The 18087-nt window shown below is 38.6% G+C and overlaps 1 protein-coding gene across 2 annotated transcripts; it reads left to right on the top strand.

The window, feature by feature from the left end:
• Positions 1 to 530: 530 nt before the first annotated feature.
• Positions 531 to 17925, top strand: LOC105384723 (glutamate--cysteine ligase). 2 transcript variants are annotated; one of them, XM_048625763.1, is made up of 12 exons: positions 531 to 1013; positions 1128 to 1239; positions 2425 to 2608; positions 4454 to 4626; positions 4962 to 5161; positions 5626 to 5822; positions 6569 to 6617; positions 6983 to 7105; positions 7914 to 8111; positions 8782 to 8955; positions 14802 to 14983; positions 15883 to 17925. In XM_048625763.1, the coding sequence occupies exons 1-12, from the start codon at positions 762 to 764 to the stop codon at positions 16043 to 16045; spliced, it is 2007 nt and encodes a 668-aa protein (XP_048481720.1). In that variant the 5' UTR covers positions 531 to 761; the 3' UTR covers positions 16046 to 17925. The 2 variants fall into 2 exon arrangements, with proteins under 2 accessions (XP_048481720.1, XP_048481719.1); XM_048625762.1 differs by lacking the exon at positions 6983 to 7105 and having other exon boundaries at positions 6569 to 6740.
• The last annotated feature ends 162 nt before the right edge of the window (positions 17926 to 18087 follow it).

Below are 18087 nucleotides of genomic sequence, written 5' to 3'. Positions count from 1 at the left end.
CAACTTTACATAGCCTAATGAGAGCAGGTAATGTAGTGTGATGTATGTCGGCATCCTGACATCGCTCTAAAAAGTTATTAATATAACAAATAGCCCTGACAGTGGGAGCATTCTGTCCACGTACTGTGGTGACCTCAACTACTGGTGCAAGGGCAGGCGGGCGCGCGCAGGTGGCGCGGCGCGGGCGGCCCCCGCGCGTCGGCGCCCACTGCCCCACACCGCTCAGCGCCGCCGGGTTGTCCACGCCGCCCCGCAGCAGGCGCAGGTAGTGCACCACGGTGTGCACCGCTCGACGCACTTCCAGTGTCTCCATACCTACCATGCCTATTACAAATAGAGACGGATATAGAAAAGGATAGTATCCGTAGACCCTCCTAAATAGATATCTGGCAAACTTACGCTGCAAACGCTCCATCACACAGATTGGTAGGATACATGACTGTCATAGACGCATGATCGATTATCAGGATAATCGATTAATAGTTAGTTCACATCACTGCTTTTGCTTTGAAAAGGAATGATTGAAAATTGAATGAATGAGTTAAACTTCAGCAGTGAATGAACACAGACATACACATACGGTGTAAAAATAAAGTAAAAAAATATAAAATAAATTGGGAAAAAAATGACAAAATTAAGTAAAGTAAACAGTTAATCAAATTGTGAAATCATCTGGCTCGATTGGAGTGAAGAGTTTTATCTTTTCCGCTTGCAGTGATAACACCGCCCTGTCTATTTGACTACAGTGACGAATGTAGTAAATGAACTTTATTTGTAAATTGAGAGCGATTTACACTGGAACTTCGTCTAAATCGAGTGTTTTAACTCCGTGTTTATATTTATTGAATCTTGAAGTTAGAAGCATGGGTTTGCTGACTGAAGGTAACCCGCTGTCTTGGGAGGAGACGAAGGCCCTGGCTGAGCACGTGCGGCAACATGGGATAGAGCAGTTTATCAACAGCTACCACAAGCTGAGGGACCGCACCGGAGATGTCTTGAAGTGGGGTGACGAGGTGAGTACCTACTTTCAGTTTGTTGGGTTGTGCAGTGCAGCTCCTCCAATGGGCCCCCCCAAAACACAACCCACCACTTCAATTATTTAATAAACAAAATAAACTGTATTTCAGGTAGAATATGTGATAGTGAAGTTTGATGATGAGAACAAGAGAGTGACAGTGAGCCTGCGCGCCCCGGAGCTGCTGGAGAAGCTGCAGGAGCCCGAGAACACCGACCCCACTAGTATGTCATTATTAGAGTACATTATTATTTACTCATTTATATTTTGTATATTTATATTATATGTAAAGAGATTTGATTGTTGGATTGTTTGTATTAGGTATGATATGAAGCTACTGTAATAATTTCAAGATAGTTTTGATTTAGTAAGGTAAAATTATTTCTTAAAAATATAAATCTAATATCATGAATTCATGACGAATCATAAAAATAAGTGTTTACATACATTACACTATACAAATAAGTCATGTCATACTGTACCCTATAACCTTGATCAAATTTGAATATGTCTTCCAATATCTTATTGATAAGCATGCCTCAGCTGTATGTAAAACCAGCAAAAAACTAATGACCTCATAAAAACCACTGAACAGAACTGTCCAGTCACATAACATGTTGTAAACAGTTAGGATAAACATTGAGCAATGATGGAGCAATATTTAACAACAAAAAAAGATAGACCTTGATGTTCTAGTAGAGTAGAGTGAACCTTAGAGTAAATTATCACAAGTATAGTATGGACCAGACAATGACAAGTTAAATAATTTACTAACCATAACTCAATAATGAGTTATTGACTTGCAAACAAGTCACAATGATTTAGCATAATTATTATTATTTGCCTATGGATTTATCATTTATCACCACAAAGTGAACAGTGAATGAGGCACTCAGTTTAAGTATTGAATATCTATAAGTATTGGTATCTGCCATTTATATTTTATCTCTAAGCAGAATCGTGCAACATGAAAATGCTTTATCTAAATCTGATACCAGTTATTTTCATGAAGATTTCAGTGTTTATTTTTGCTTGGATTTTTATCAGTAACTCTTTGGTATTTACAAATATATCCTACATCCTACATGATTGTTAAGAATTTTGATCATGTATTTGAGTATACATATTAAAAATAGATCCACTACATTATATGAAGGCTAATCTTTCCTGATGCACACATATGATTATGTATTTATAAGTACTATATTGATATTCTCAAATAAATAACATCACATCATAGTAAATTAAAATTACACACTTCAATATTACACAAATTCAAATATTACTCACAATCACATACTATACCTATTTATTATATTTGTCATTCCCAAGTTATAAACAACCAAAAGAAGTTTAAACTCCCCCCCAAAGTCCATATCCTACCAACTAACCCCACCCCTCCCCCGCAGACTGCAAGTCGCTCTGGCGCCCAGAGTACGGCGCCTACATGGTGGAGGGCACCCCGGGGCGGCCGTACGGCGGGCTGCTGGCGCACTTCAACATCGTGGAGGCCAACATGCGCTACCGCCGCGCCGAGGCCTCCACGCTGCTCAAGGACGGGGAAGTCATCATGAGCATCACCAACTTTCCTAGGTAGGAGTTTTGTATTATGGATATTTCTTATCCTTAGCCTGGCATGGTATATCATGCGAATATTGGGTCCTCATTGGGTCACATTATTTTGAAGTTAGTAAATTGAATTGCTTACTAATGATATGGGATGATAAGAGGTATGTTTTAGATTGAGGTAGCTCCAAAACTGAAGACCGAGAATACTATTTATTGTTTCGAAATTCGTTCATTCTAAAAGTGCGCCCGTGTGCCATAATCACCATAAGATAATTCATACTTGTTAGGGATATAAACTTAGCAATCTTTGTCTGAGTATTTACGTAATTTTATCAAGCAATTAGTGACTTGGAAATGGAATGTAGCGTACATAGGAACTGCTCAGATAGCTGCATTAATACGAAAATTGCCCAGTTACAACGCACTACACAACTGTAATTACGATTAGATTGATCGCGTAGTGAAGTGTACTGTGGCAACCAAAGCCGCGTATTATCAGTCAGTCATGCGGTGATTAGCTCAATTTTCACTTGGACCAAGGCCGCGCCGGCGCCCGTAGCCGCCGCCGCCGCCGCCGCCGCGATAAGCTAAGACCGAAACGAAAACGGAACAGATAAATTAATTCTCTAATTCGTTAGTCTCTGTCTGCACAAAGTGCTTACCTACCGTTTAATGAATAGAAAATATAGGTAATAGTTTTGGAGTTTGTCATATTTGAAATTTGAATTGTTAAAGCAAAAGCTTTATTATATTTATTTAATAACACAAAACTAATCTTAATTCGACTTTAATTATTTTAAAAACATACATTTTCATTAGTCATTATGCTACGAATTTAATGTCCTTATAATTATAAATCTTAGAGTTACAGAGTTAAATTAGTAATACATTTACTATGCATACCAGCACAACTGATAAGAATATTTTTTGATTAGGTATCTGTATGTACAATACTGGAATGATTACAAAAGGTAAAGTAGATATCAAATTCATGACATAATAATGAATTGTATTCCTGAAGTGTTTACTCATTTTAATAATAACTCATAATATTGTAGTCATAACATAACCAATTAATCATGAATGCCTTTTAAAAATGAGAGTTTCGCAATGCTATCAATCTAAAGGCACATTTTGTAGTTTGAAATTAGACCCACCGACTCACGATTTAGATTTTTGCAAATTTATCAAGCTAAAGGTACGATTTTTAGTTTAAAATTAGACCCTCTGACTCACGAATTAAGAGCTACACAACAAATTGGAGATATTTAGCTTCGTCATTCTAATAATTTGCTTAGTTCATGTTCAAGGCCAATGGTTATTTATATTATGAGTAGTTAATTCATGATTAGTTTTATAAATATCTCAGTGAGCATTTATCTAACAAACATAATGAAGTACTCATGTTATCTACTGTTATGTACTATTGCATGGCTTTATGTAAATAACTTACAAAGTTTTTGCAAAGGTTCACTATTGACTGCAAGAAATGAGATTTACGCCGAGTTGCACTAAAGCTACGCTAAGGCCACCTTAATTCAAACAGCAACAAATTAAATTCAATTCAATTCATTTTATTGCAGATATAAAATCCATAAAAAAGAGTTAGTAACAATGTTAACTTACGCTAATGTTAGTACCTTAAAGGTCTAAAATAAGTAGTCAAAATTCCTTTGTAAAACTCAGCCTACTTTTCTATCTTATTTATTTATTTAATTCTATATTGCACAAATATAAAAAATTACATGTACAAAAGGTGGGCTTAATGCTAAGAGCATTATATCTTGTAATATCATTCCAATGTGTGCGTAAACCGATAAAATAAACAACCAAACTCACTGAACTAAAGCCCCGCAATATTTGTCTCAGACTAGGGTGTCCAAACTTCACGAGCCCGCCCCACGCGCCGACGCCGTCGTCCGGGGTGACCATGTCGCACTTCTTCCCGGACGAGGCCATCTACCCGGGACATCCGCGCTTCAAGAACCTCACCCGGAACATCCGGATGAGGAGGGGGGAGAAAGTGGCTATTAATATACCAGGTATGTGGACGACTTCATTTTATGGACAAGATATAGATGATTGCTTTGTAATAATAGCAGTTTAGTACTTAAACTAGGCAGGCTGGCTGCGAAGCCATGTTGGAGGCATACAGGAAAACATATGTTTTTTTTGGCTGCCGCATCCTGGCTGGAAGCGGTGTGGATAAAAGTGGCAACGGAATCTATGCTCCGATGCCGCTGTTGTTCTATCGAAATGCCAGCTCATTCCAATTTGAAAAGCTAACTGGAAACTATGTTCCATCACCATACCTCAATCTCAGTCAACTGGCGACCATAAATACAATTCCGTTATTAGAATCTTAATTCCTCCCCAGTATTCCGCGACAAGAACACCAAGATCCCCGTGGACGACTCCCACATCCTCGACCCGGGAGCAGCTAAACCCGACTGCGTGTACATGGACGCCATGGGGTTCGGCATGGGCTGCTGCTGCCTGCAGCTCACGTTCCAGGCGTGCTGCATCACCGAGGCGCGCACGCTGTACGACCAGCTCGCGCCGCTCTGCCCCATCATGGTGAGAATTTCCCTACATGAAAGCCCTGCAAGGCTTTTCTACAAGGTCTTTGTATTGGTTGATATGTGGGGGCAGGAGCAGGGGACGATTTTCATAATCTTGATCTGTGTTTTTAATTGCAATTGTTGTTATATTTAGCTTTGTATTAAATGTGTCACAGAAAATATTTAAAACTTGATGTATTGTAATGTGTGCTGTATGGATAAAATAAAAATTTGTATACATTTTACAGAAACAACTTGGTTCGATGTTGGAATTTGCAAGGCTGAATAATTTTTCGGCACCATTTATTGAGTGACGCACGCTAACTAAGTTATTAATTTATACAAAACATAAAACTGCCGCGAAATGCAGCACCACTGTTTTCAGTGACGAACGTATTATGCGATGCATGAGTAATTCAAGCTAAAAAGAATATTATGTATGTATGTAAATGATCCTAATAGATCTCATTCCCCCCCCAGCTGGCGCTCTCCGCGGCCTCCCCCATCTACCGCGGCTACCTCACCGAGGCCGACTGTCGCTGGAACGTGATCGCGGCGTCCGTGGACTGCCGCACGCGCGAGGAACGCGGCCTAGAGCCCCTGAAGGAGAACCGCTTCCGAATTGCTAAGAGCAGATACGACTCCATTGACAGCTATCTGTCGCCGCAGAATGAGAAGTGAGTAATCTTAATCATAGAGATCTCTGGTGGAAAGGCACCCTTACATTTCATTTTTGAACATTTAACGATCATCGTCGCATCGGTGTAACTGTAAAACAACCTCGTTATTTAAGCTTGTTTTAAAGTCACACTATTGCGGCGATGATCGTTAAAACATCAAATGTATGTAACGATGCGATGGTTTCTGAGTCATTCTGATAGTTCAGTTCTGATGAGTCATACAAATTGTTCTCAGTTATAGACTAGCCGACAGTTAGCGCAAGATCAGCGTGACTGTAAAACCACACAGTGCATTTTATCTGGCGCCGCGAATAATGACAAGTCATCTTATAGTTATCAGTTTAATTTTTAGATATATCTACGTATCATGAGATAGCAGTATCATATCTTTGTCATCACATCAGTCATCATTATTTAATCCATTGCATTTGATTGCATTGGTACCTAAATTTGTATTGAAAATCAGCTGGATCACTTGATGATTATGCCGTACTCGTTGCACCTAGCATCGCTCTTAAGGTGAAGGAAAACATTTTGAGGAAACCAAGATTTAGCACATCTAAATGTGTGAACCCTACATCCTAGGAGCCCGGAGTTAAGGCACAGATACAATTTAGTTCCACCCCTATTTCTGAATAATCTATTCTTAATCATCATAGCTATAATATACCTGTTTTGTGTATTAATTATTTGAGTAACATGCTGTTAGCTTTCCTCATAAAACAAAATAAATTTATTCGCAGATACAACGACATCGAGATAGTGCACGACTCCGCCATCTACCGGCGGCTGGTGGCGGGCGGCATCGACCGCGCGCTGGCGCTGCACGTGGCGCACCTCTTCATCCGTGACACCGTCTCGCTCTTCTCAGAGAAGGTGCATCAAGATGACAAGAATGATACGGATCACTTTGAGGTTAGTTGCCTTCAGAGTAAGAAGAGATTAGTAAAAGCCTAAATTACCAAATCCAGCATGAGGCTGTAGGCTTCACAGACTTAGCGGAATCGCCATTAAAACGGTTGATTTAAGACGCGTGCGGCATTATTTACCCATAAATACGCTTCCCCATCCGGGTAGACACCAGGAGATCCATACGAAAGAGCTACTATAGTACTAGGAGCACATAAAGTGCCCATGTAGAGATCTGCCGGCGGCTGGTGGCGGGCGGCATCGACCGCGCGCTGGCGCTGCACGTGGCGCACCTCTTCATCCGCGACACCGTCTCGCTCTTCTCAGAGAAGGTGCATCAAGATGACAAGAACGATACCGACCACTTTGAGGTTAGTTTTTGACTTTAGGGTCGAGATTATTGTAACAAGTAAAATAGCGAAGGCTCGATCTTCTCCGTACTGGTCAAGCTAAAAGGCTTTAGTCTCTTCCGACCTAGCGGAATCGCCATTAAAACAGTTGATTTAAGAAGCATGCGGCATTATTATACCCATGTAAACGCTTCCCCATCCGGGTAGACACCAGCAGATCTTACGAAAGAGCTACTATAGTACTAGGAGCACATAAAGAGCCCATGTAGAGATCTGCCGGCTGCACGTGGCGCACCTCTTCATCCGCGACACCGTCTCGCTCTTCTCGGAGAAGGTGCATCAAGATGACAAGAACGATACGGATCACTTTGAGGTTAGTTGAATTAAGGGTCCGAATTAGTGAAAAACGTAAAGGAGTGATTATTTATGTACAGCTATTTGCTTCATGTACACACATACGTCTCGTCCAGAAGGCTTTAGTCACACTTGCGACCTACTATATAGATTTAGGATCCGCGGCGAGTGCGGCTTTAATCAACCGTGAAAACGCTTCAGACAGCGCTTTAGTCAGGTCGGCAGTCAAAAGCAGAGATAATCAGGCGCAAGGGACACCTATTTAGGGCAGAAGTCTGGTGATTACAATGAGGCTCCGGTCCCAGTAGGCAAACAGTTTATACGCACCCGACAACTTGGTTGAGTAGAGTGTATGTATTGAACAACTGTTTACCTCTGAAAGTTGGTCAGATACATTTCAAAAAAAACACCTGTATTTTACACCTAAGTTTTGAATAACACACACCACATTCTAACAACCCTTCAAACCCCACAGAACATCCAGTCCACCAACTGGCAGACGATGCGCTTCAAGCCGCCGCCGCCCAACTCGCCCATCGGCTGGCGCGTGGAGTTCCGGCCGTGCGAGGCGCAGCTCACCGACTTCGAGAACGCCGCCTACGTGTGCTTCGTGGTGCTGCTGACTAGGGTCATACTGTCGTACCAGCTCAACTTCGTCATGCCTATCAGCAAGGTTGGTGTTGCTTTTGTAACTTGCTATAGAAGGCTCTAAGCTAACATCTTGGCTTATGCAAGTGTTTCGCAGCGAAACTGAATTTGTGTTTCACGCCAGTGTCCGCTTAAATCTATATCATCAGTTAACGCACTCGTGCACTCGCAGTCATGCAAAGAGCGGTGGTAGCTCAGTCGGGTGAGCGCCCGCTTCTCAATCAAGAGATGCGGGTTCGAATCCCGGCGCTGACATGTACCAATGAGTTCTTTTAACTTAAGTACAATGTATACCATCGCTCTTACGGTGAAGGAAAACATCGTGAGGAAACCTGCATATCTAGATCTAGCACACCTAGATATGTGAACCCACCAACCCGCAGTGGACCAGCGTGGTGGGAAATGGTCCAAGCTTAGGAAGGCAGTTTAGACCTTGGGGATATGCACAAAGGTTCCACTCGAGAGAGCCAGGTGCAGGTACTTACACCCCCACAGAGAATAGAATAGAATAGGGTGACGCCACTCTTATAAGTTTGACTTGTGTAAACAACTGTATAGTTGTACCTTGTTTAACTACCTACTTAACGAACCGTTTAAATGTATGAATACGCAGTTGAAAAGTTCGAAAAAAAAAGTTCGTTCTTATGAAGCTAACTGTACCTCTATTTTTTTAACACCATTACCATCATCCTTAGGTGGACGAGAACATGCAGCGCGCCCAGCGGCGCGGCGCGTGTATGAACCAGACGTTCTGGTGGCGGCGCGACGTGGGCGCCGTGCCGCCGCGGGGCGCGCCGCCGCCGCCCGCGCCCGCCGAGCCCGCTGATGACTACCAGGAGATGACCATCAATGACATTGTTAATGGACAGGTATAATGACACGTTTCACACTTAACCACCTTTATGTAGAGGCCTCTCTACCAGAGATATGCTATGCAGTTATGCTGTATAGGTGGATATCATACGTATCCATAGCATAGCACACCTAAAGCACCAAATAAATAAATAAATATTTGTCTATCTGGCAATAATGAAACTAACGAATATTTCCAATTTAAGGCTGTCACTAAAGCTAGAAGAAAATCAGAATCTGTCAAATCTAGTGAGGGGGGTTGAGGTATGCGGGGCGTTCTCCGGACAATGACATGAAATTTTAACATAGTACTCGAAAACATTAAAGTGAAGACATGCCACTTTGTTAAACATATACTAAGTAAGTAATATTGTTTTGTAAGTGATATGAAAATATTTATTTTTATTTGAAAGTATTTTTAATATTTAATCATTAATTATAAAAAGTCGTGCCCGTGCCGATATTTATACAGGTTGTTGCAAAAAGGGTATACTAAACTAAGCCGAAACCTACGTGTGCAGCATGTTATTGATGTTATGTCTAAAACCCTGGAAATGAAATCAGAATGTAAAAATTCGCGTTTTTTTTTTCGCGAATTAAGTATAGCCTCACTTGGGGGCAGATTTTAATATAAGAGGGACTACAGGGTGTTGTATTAAAAAAAGTATAGTTAGCCGAAAGGGCGTTACTCTGAATAACTTTTATCCTACGTATTTTTTTATATTCGTGAAAAAAAAAACGCTTCTCCATATATTTTTTTTTGGTCACGTGACCTTTTAGTTAGACGACCTGTTTTATTTTGGTGTTTTAAAAGCAGAACAGTAGTTTGCAGAACTCTGCATATACAGGGTGTCCCAAAAGGTTACGTAGCTGGCAAAGGTGGTGATATGGGGTGGTCTGGGTGAGGTATAATATGTACTTAAGTATGTGTATTTTGGGTATGATAGAAATAATATTTTTGTTTCTTAAAACCAAAAAAAAATAAAACCTTGTTGCGCTCTTTTGCTCACTGTAAGTACCTACAAATATTGCTGTATTAAAAAAATTGCGGTTTTGTAATAACGATAATAAAAAAAGTTATTTTCAAGTCAAGGAGTCAGTACCTAATTACAATTTCAGTCAACACCAGGTGAACTGAAAAAAAATAGATAGTTCTAATTATTCTATAATCACTTTAGATCGCAAACATTGTAACTCCACTTTTCTCGGCGAAAAGTCAATTAGTGTCAGTTGGTGTCAATTAGGGCATGCAATACCGGAATAATTTTCAATACCGGTATTGAGTTTCGGTATTACTACTTCGGGATTCCGGTACTAATACCGGTATTAGACTTTCTTGTTGTTATAAATGGCAAATATTGTGTTTAAAGGACTATAGGCCAAAATTAAACAAGAAAAGGCAATCAAATTCTTTAATTATAGATATAGATTTCTACGACAATTGAGTATTAGAGTTAAAATGATAGATTTGAAAAAAAAAATTGGTTTCGGTTTACGGGTTTACGCATGGGCAACAATAGATTTCCAACGGCCAAAAACTACATTAAACTATTGGAAACAAGTGCGCTTTCATAGTATATAAGAACACAAGGCTAACTATACCTTAATCGCTTTATTTATAGCCTAAAAAGTCCGATTCCGGTATCACTTCAATACCGGTATTAACTTTCAATACTGGTATTGAAAAATACTTATTTTTTTTCCGGGTTCCCGGTATTGCGGTATTGTATGCCCTAGTGTCAATAGAGACGTTTTTTGAATTTACATGTTTTGTTTTACTCTTTATTCGAAAAAAAAAACTGTATTCCGCATTTTACAATTTGTTTTCCTCTAAACCAGAAACCGTGATTTTTAAACAAGAAAATTTAGTAATTCCCTTTATTCTCATATACAACGTGCGATGTAGGCGAGCGTGAACGAAAACTATGCAATAAGCCTTTGTTTTTATTACTAGGTACTTTACTAAAATAAAATAACATACTCAACAATGTTAATATTTTTTTTTTGCAATATTGTAAAATTAAAATCTAATTATTAACATGAATTTCAACTTTTTTTTGACGGCATGACGGCTGCTGCAGCTACGTGCTGTCCAGACCTCCAACCAATCCCACCAGTACTGCAGGTTGCGTCGAATACGAGCCATTCTCTTCGACTTGACAAAACAGGTGCTCCTGGAAGGGCCATAAATCGCACGGCACCCGTACCGTATAGAGGCAACGGACTCCTTTGCAACAGCCTCCCAGATTCCTAAGTAGCCCATGCACTGCATGGCGAGCACAGCTCCAGCTTTTCGTAATGAATCCTTGGGATGTCAGCCCTCTAGGAACGCGTTTACTATTTTTAAGCTAAGAGCTAGTTCTCATCCTGCTCCGACAGTGAACGAACGCAAAGTATTGTACCCACTATCGATCACGCATTTCGGATGCCAAACTGACTGTCCGAAAGGTCGAGACCGTACCACCACGTACTACAGAGGTATGACTCGTTCGAAGAGCTTGTCAGGCTCTTACAGCAGTTAGATGTGTCGGTCAACGGAAAGATAATCTACAGGCCTGCTTTATTTATTTAGGAGCACTAATGTGGCCTCCTTTCAGTCATTGAGAAACTCACTGGCACTGAGGCTGCGGTTGAACAGGAAGATAGACTGTCTAAACAAATCCTTTTTAGGCTAGTTAAAAAAAAACTTTAGATAGGTAGTATGTTAACTAGAACTACAAATAAAACAGTATATGTGTCTCCTCTTAAAGTTGGTCACGAGGAGTTACGATGATTACGATTTGAGGTGACGCTGACGATATACAAGGTGTTGCAAAATGGGTATAAAGCTAAGCCAAAAGTGAATTTAGGGGTCATTCTGATCCACTTTTCTTCAACAATTTTGAAAATTCACAAAATAAAACCTTTTACAAAGAAACTTATTCGATCACGTGACTTTTTACTATAAAGACCGAATTTATTTTTCGAGAATTTCCAAAACTAGTAGAACAAAAGTTGTTCAGAATAACTCCCTGAGTCACCGCCTGTTGGCATAGTATAATCTTTTTGCAACATCCTATATAGGTAATATCAGGTTTACCTGGGCCTGTAGAGTGAGATTTGACCTGGCAAGGGGAGTCACAATAGATCTTTTAGGTTGCAGTGGCGAATGGGCACTGGTTTCCCTGCCCTTTTCTATAACTATATGTAATTTTAAGGCAATTCAATAATGGTATGACATTTACATATTTGAAAAAATAATAAAAAATATAGGTACATTACCTATAACCCTAATAAAAAAAAACTTGTTCAGCCCTTCCTTTAAACTTATAACACCCCTCTATTTCCTTCAGGAGTTCAAAAGCTGTAGAATACATATTTTTTATGAGTTTTTTTTTAATACTAGACGACCGTATGGCGTAGTAGTTATTGACCCTGACTACTGAGCCGAAGTTCCCGGATTCGATTCCCGGCTGGACCAGATCTTTGATTAAACACAGATATTTGTTCTCGGGTCTTGGATGTGCCCGTAAAATGGCAATAGGCCCGCCCCCTATTACATTGGGATTTAAACAACACTGGCGAAAAGTGGGTGCAGCAATGCACCTCTGCCTACCCCGCAAGGGAGTACATTAGTACAAGGCGTGAGAGTGTATGTATGTGTGTATATATGTAGATAAAGTCGCACTTAACCGCTTTTTTTGCAAAGCTTGTTAAATACCTTCATAGATTTAAAAAAATATGTACATTTTAGTTCTTCAATTTTTAAAAGTACTTATACTTTAGTGTACAGACTACCACATCTTAAAATATATATTATAAAAAATTACGGTTTTTGGTTTCAAATAATACAAATTGAGAACTTAATTTTCAACACACTGTATATTGTGTAGCTTACCTAGCATACACAACCGTTAAAATAAAATAAAGTTAAATTATTACCCCTCAGAATATAAACAGGCTCGCGCTTTGGCATACTGTATTTATTTATTTATTTATTTATTTTAAGGCACACAAAACAGGTTACAATCATTATAAATAAAAGTGTTATAAAAAGTATTTTGTTCTAGATTATAACCCAAACAATGTGTACACAGCATGATTAAAACTAGAAACATGTTCTTAAATATTACATTTTAACAAATAAGTAAATACAGGTAAAAAGTACATATTATATGACCTAAATTTAAATTACAAAAAAAGATATTTTTATTGATGATCGTTGAGGATATTTAGAATAGATCGTCGATAACGACATGGGTTAGAGTCAAATATATCTATGTTATGTTCATTGGATAAAGTGTTGTACGTGCGACGCATCCTTACTAAAGGATTATAATAAGAAGTATTATTTTTGAAGACTTCAAGTGGAAACAAATTTGGCTTACGTGTTCTAAACTGAGTATTAATTTTCATTGACGATAAAAGTGCTGGTGAATCTATTCGTGAATGGATAATCTTGTGCAAGTACATAAGGTCACATTGTGTTCGACGAGTTTCAAGAGAAGTTACGTTAAATTTTCCCAGCCTAGCTTTATAATTGTTAAATGATCGAGTGCTATGCAGTTTGTAGGCTAAAATTCTGAGGCACTTTTTTTGCACTCTTTCAATATTTGTGGTGTGGACCATGTAGCAAGGAGACCATATAGGTGAAGCGTACTCTAATATGCTTCTTACTAAACTATAATACAAATAGAGGAGACTATGAGGATTTCTAAAATTGCGAGTAGATCTTACAATAAACCCTAACAGCCGATTGCCCCTGTTAACAATATACTCATAGTGATGTCTAAATGTCAGTTGTTCATCAAACATAACCCCGAGGTCTCTAATTAAAGTTTTACGTTCAAGAGATTGAGCACTAAGTTCATAGTTGAATAGGATACGGTTAATTTTTCGAGTGAACGTTATAACTGAACACTTACTGATATTAAGTTTCATATGGTTAACGGTGCACCATTCTGAAATCGTATCAAGATCGTATAGTTCTTATTCGGAGAATCTAATAAGTGTCATTATGTATAATGTTTACCTTTATCTATGCATCTGTAACTCTATAGTAAAAAATGTAAACAAATCGAAAAGGCGAAATGTTTTCTAAGAATTTTCGGCTTTTCTCCATCTAAAATGTTTAGAAAATTAACTTTTCATAGCAAATGCATATGTATTATAATATTTGCAGTCATCATTTGTTGATTTAATCAGTTTTTGTGAAATATTTGATTAAAAATAAAATGGCGTGGGTATCGCTCCTAACAGGCCGCCACCAGGGCGACGACTGAAGAAATCTGAAATCTGTCACGGCGTCATCATTTTTAAACCGGAATTTATTAGTTTTTTGCAAAAAAAGTTGACTTCTGGTCCATTAAATCCAACTCTTTAAGGTAACTTTGTTAAGAATTTAATTACCTACACATACATATAAGATTCCATGAAAATGGGCCCTCTGATTTCGAGGGTTTTTTCATAATAAGTCGAAAAATGGCAAAAGACATGGTCTGTTTGCAATTTTTTTTAACATACTTATTATAATCCTGCACCAATTTCTAAGCAAATATCATGTTGAGTATACCCTCTGCTACAATATATATTTTTCTCAAAGTGATAGAAGCTACCGTTTTTCCAATCTAATCAAGTATATCAAACCGACTTTAGCATTTTAGGTTTCGTAATCCCCTTAAAGTTAAAAATGGAACTTGCTTAAGATTTGCGAAAAAGTGTCATGAATAACTTTTTTTGCTGGCGGTAGTAGAGCATGCTATAATGGAAAAAATAATTGTAAATAATTTCCTTTATAATCCTGTTTCGTGTGTAAAGCCTTCCTGTATAATCATTCTCCGCATAGTTCCTAAGCCTCTAATCTAAAACATTATATCCATCTCAGGAGAACGGCTTCCCCGGCCTCATCCCGCTGATCGAGTCGTACCTGTCGGGCATGGACGTGGACGCCGACACGCACTGCTCCGTGCAGCAGTACCTCAAGCTCATCCAGAAGCGCGCCAGCGGCGAGATACCCACCATGGCCGCTTGGACTAGAGACTTCGTGACCAAGCATCCTGAGTACAAGTTAGTACTACTTCTAGTATTGTTGTTCCGTGTTCCTATTACTATCTTAAAGGTCTTCGCACATTATAACAACTCACCGGCGACTCGACTCTATGCTAGACATTGATATTTAAGCCCTGTGCCATATGTTCAAGGATTAATTTCAAAAAATTATTATAAAGTAGTGTACAACGAGTGGCCTACGCATCGTACACTAAATGTCTAGAAAAACTAAAGGAGTGTGAGTAGAGTTGCTGCCGCGTTGGCGTGGAGTTGTTATAATGTGCGAAGACCTTAACCCTTACATCGGTCTGGTTTCATGCTAAATTCTTTCTCCTTAACGTATGGTGTGTAGTGAGCTGACTCTCTGGATAAGCATATACGCTAAATTAAATCCCGGAATTGCCATGGGAAAACCATTTAAAACAAAACGGAGCTCGCGGGCGACCACTAGTAATAAATAATCTAGCTCGATACCCAGTGGCAGATGCTGATATGATAAATTGATTACGATAGCAGTCACTTTACAGTTGAATGCTTCTTTATCATTATTAGTAGTATTTTGGTCCAACACTGATTTGTTGTCTTATCTTTGTCGTATTTTGTCGATGATCCTCAAGATTATCGTAAATATTGATTATTTAGTTACCGCCTGATCTGATAAGGACATAATATGAAAAATCTTTTTATGGTAAATGCTACTACTAGATATAGGCTACATTTTGCCAAGCAAGATGTATCGCCGACTTATGGCATTACTTATGTAAGTACATCCGCCGAAGACACTAATCTGATTGGTCAATCCTTTCACCATGGTGACAACCCGAGTATAGCTATAGTGTTTCTCACCGACACCCTATAAAAACCGGTCAGCCAGTATTCATTCAACAAATATTCACAAAAAACCTACTCACTTCCAGACAAGACTCAGTGGTTTCGGACCGGATAACCTACGACCTGCTCAAGATGGCGGACGGCATCCAGAGCGGGCGCGAGCCGGCGCAGTCGCTGCTGGGCAGCCAGGTGGTGCGCACCAAGACCAACGACACCATCCCCGTGGCCTTCACCAAGATGGAGTGTTAGCGGCCGTGTGGGGGGGTACCAGTGCCTTTGTGGAGCTAGCTTATCTCGCCCGGTGATGATGAAAGATTAGAATGGGTAGTTTTTTGAAGGATCATTAAATAAAAAGAAGAGGCAGTATATGGGATGACGCTCTTTGCCTTTTCAGAAAATAAGTCGTCCTCGTTACGTGTGTACAACGAACCAAACTTGTACTTTTGCTATCGTAACGCCATCTATGTTTGTTTTTAAAGAGCTCTCGGAAAACTTCCCACTTGTCTATGGCGGGCCAGATAAGTTGGTTTCACTATACCGAACTATGATACTAGCGATTTGCGAGCTTATTTACGCCTACATCGTACGAATTTTGGAACTACAGATAGATGAACTATACAAGGCAACTGCAGTCCTTTATAGTTTATCTATAATCTGTATGTTTTTATATTGGAAACGATTTAAACTTGGAGCGCTAATCGCTAGTGTGATAATGTTGTTAGTATACTTACCTAGTGATTTGTTACCGAAAATAAAATGACTCGGAAACTATAGCTGTTTGACTAGGGTAGGCGTAAAATTTTATAGTGTTCGACTTGTATGGGTATGTTACTTTAGGGGATCTTACTTTTCGGATTAAACGAAAATAACAAATGTTTTATCGTTGTGCAGTGTACTCGACATTGTATTTGGATTTTGTAATTCGTGAAATTGTTTGTCTATTTAATGTTCTCATTTATTAGAGAAACAATTTGCCATTATCTTTCTTGTACTTATAAAATTGTGAGTTCGATCGTAAAGTGAAGTCCCCATTATTACAGTATCACCACAAATGTAAGTTTAAATTATAAGGAATTTGCAGTTTGATAGATTTTAATATTAAATTCTTGTATATAAATCCAGTGACTTAATTTGATGGTGCTACTGTACACATTATATTGCGTTGTCTGCACAACTGCCAGCACAATACTAGTGAAACACTTATACACTGTACTTAGCAATATTATTCAATAATATATTTATCTTTATATGTAAGAGGTGTGTGGTAGTTATAACCAACACATACGAAAATTTAGATAAAAATATAGCCCCAAAAACTGTTTAATGTTATTGTGAGAGCGAGTGATCGTTTTGTTTATTGCTTCGATTGTCATAAAATTGTTTCGTATATTATATACTTTTAAAACAGTTCAATATTCCGTTATTTACATACAGCATTTAGAGAAGTATTATTATTGTTTACACTCACATAGTACCATTCCATATATTAAAATAGTTTTGGTTTCTTGCCGTATGCCATATAGGAAGTTTGGTTTAGTGTAAATATGCCACAATTTGTACAACTTTTTAGTCAATTCTATGAAAGGATGTGCTTGGCGGCGTCAAACGTTGAATGGTTGTGAAAACAAGGTGGGAGTTCCTTTGTATAACACAATGAGAATAGACTTAATAATAAACCTGCTTTAGTTCACCCCTATTGAATTTATACACGTAGTTTGTTAAACATTTTCTGATTCCGAATTTGACGGCATTTATTTATATTTTGTAATACAAAAAATGTCTTTCGACAATAAATACAAGTTGGTTATTTGTATAGAACTTTAAATGTGAAGATTTTAATTAATAATCTGGGATTTTACAATGAATTTTATTTAGCAACACTCGGACATGGGTTGTCGATGGCCGAGCCTTATCATGCAGGTTCTTCAATGGAAGGTCACAAGACAGAGCAACAAATTATATTTAAGTGTATTTTGGTCCACGGCGTTTTTTAATTGTATGCCATAACATTTTACTTTTTATTGTTTTTGTTATGTACTCTTTTATATTTCGTTCACCGTTTTAGTTTTTACGTAGATTTAGTTGGTATTGAAAACTTAATTATATTCAATAAAGGTATTTTAACTGTTTTCTATTTTTTTCCATCTTCAAAAAAAATCTCCCAGTCTTGTAGTATAATAATAATTATATTAGCTTATTGTTGTACTCAGTGCACTTACAGATGATGTCTAGAACTTGTCGACGAGCTGCAGGATATGCATTTTATCTTTCCATCTTTAAAAAGTCCAGTT

Source organism: Plutella xylostella, chromosome 15 (assembly GCF_932276165.1).
Source record: "Plutella xylostella chromosome 15, ilPluXylo3.1, whole genome shotgun sequence".
Lineage (NCBI taxonomy): Eukaryota > Metazoa > Arthropoda > Insecta > Lepidoptera > Plutellidae > Plutella > Plutella xylostella.
Note: the sequence above shows the minus strand (reverse complement) of the source record. Positions and strands in the feature narration are given on the sequence as shown.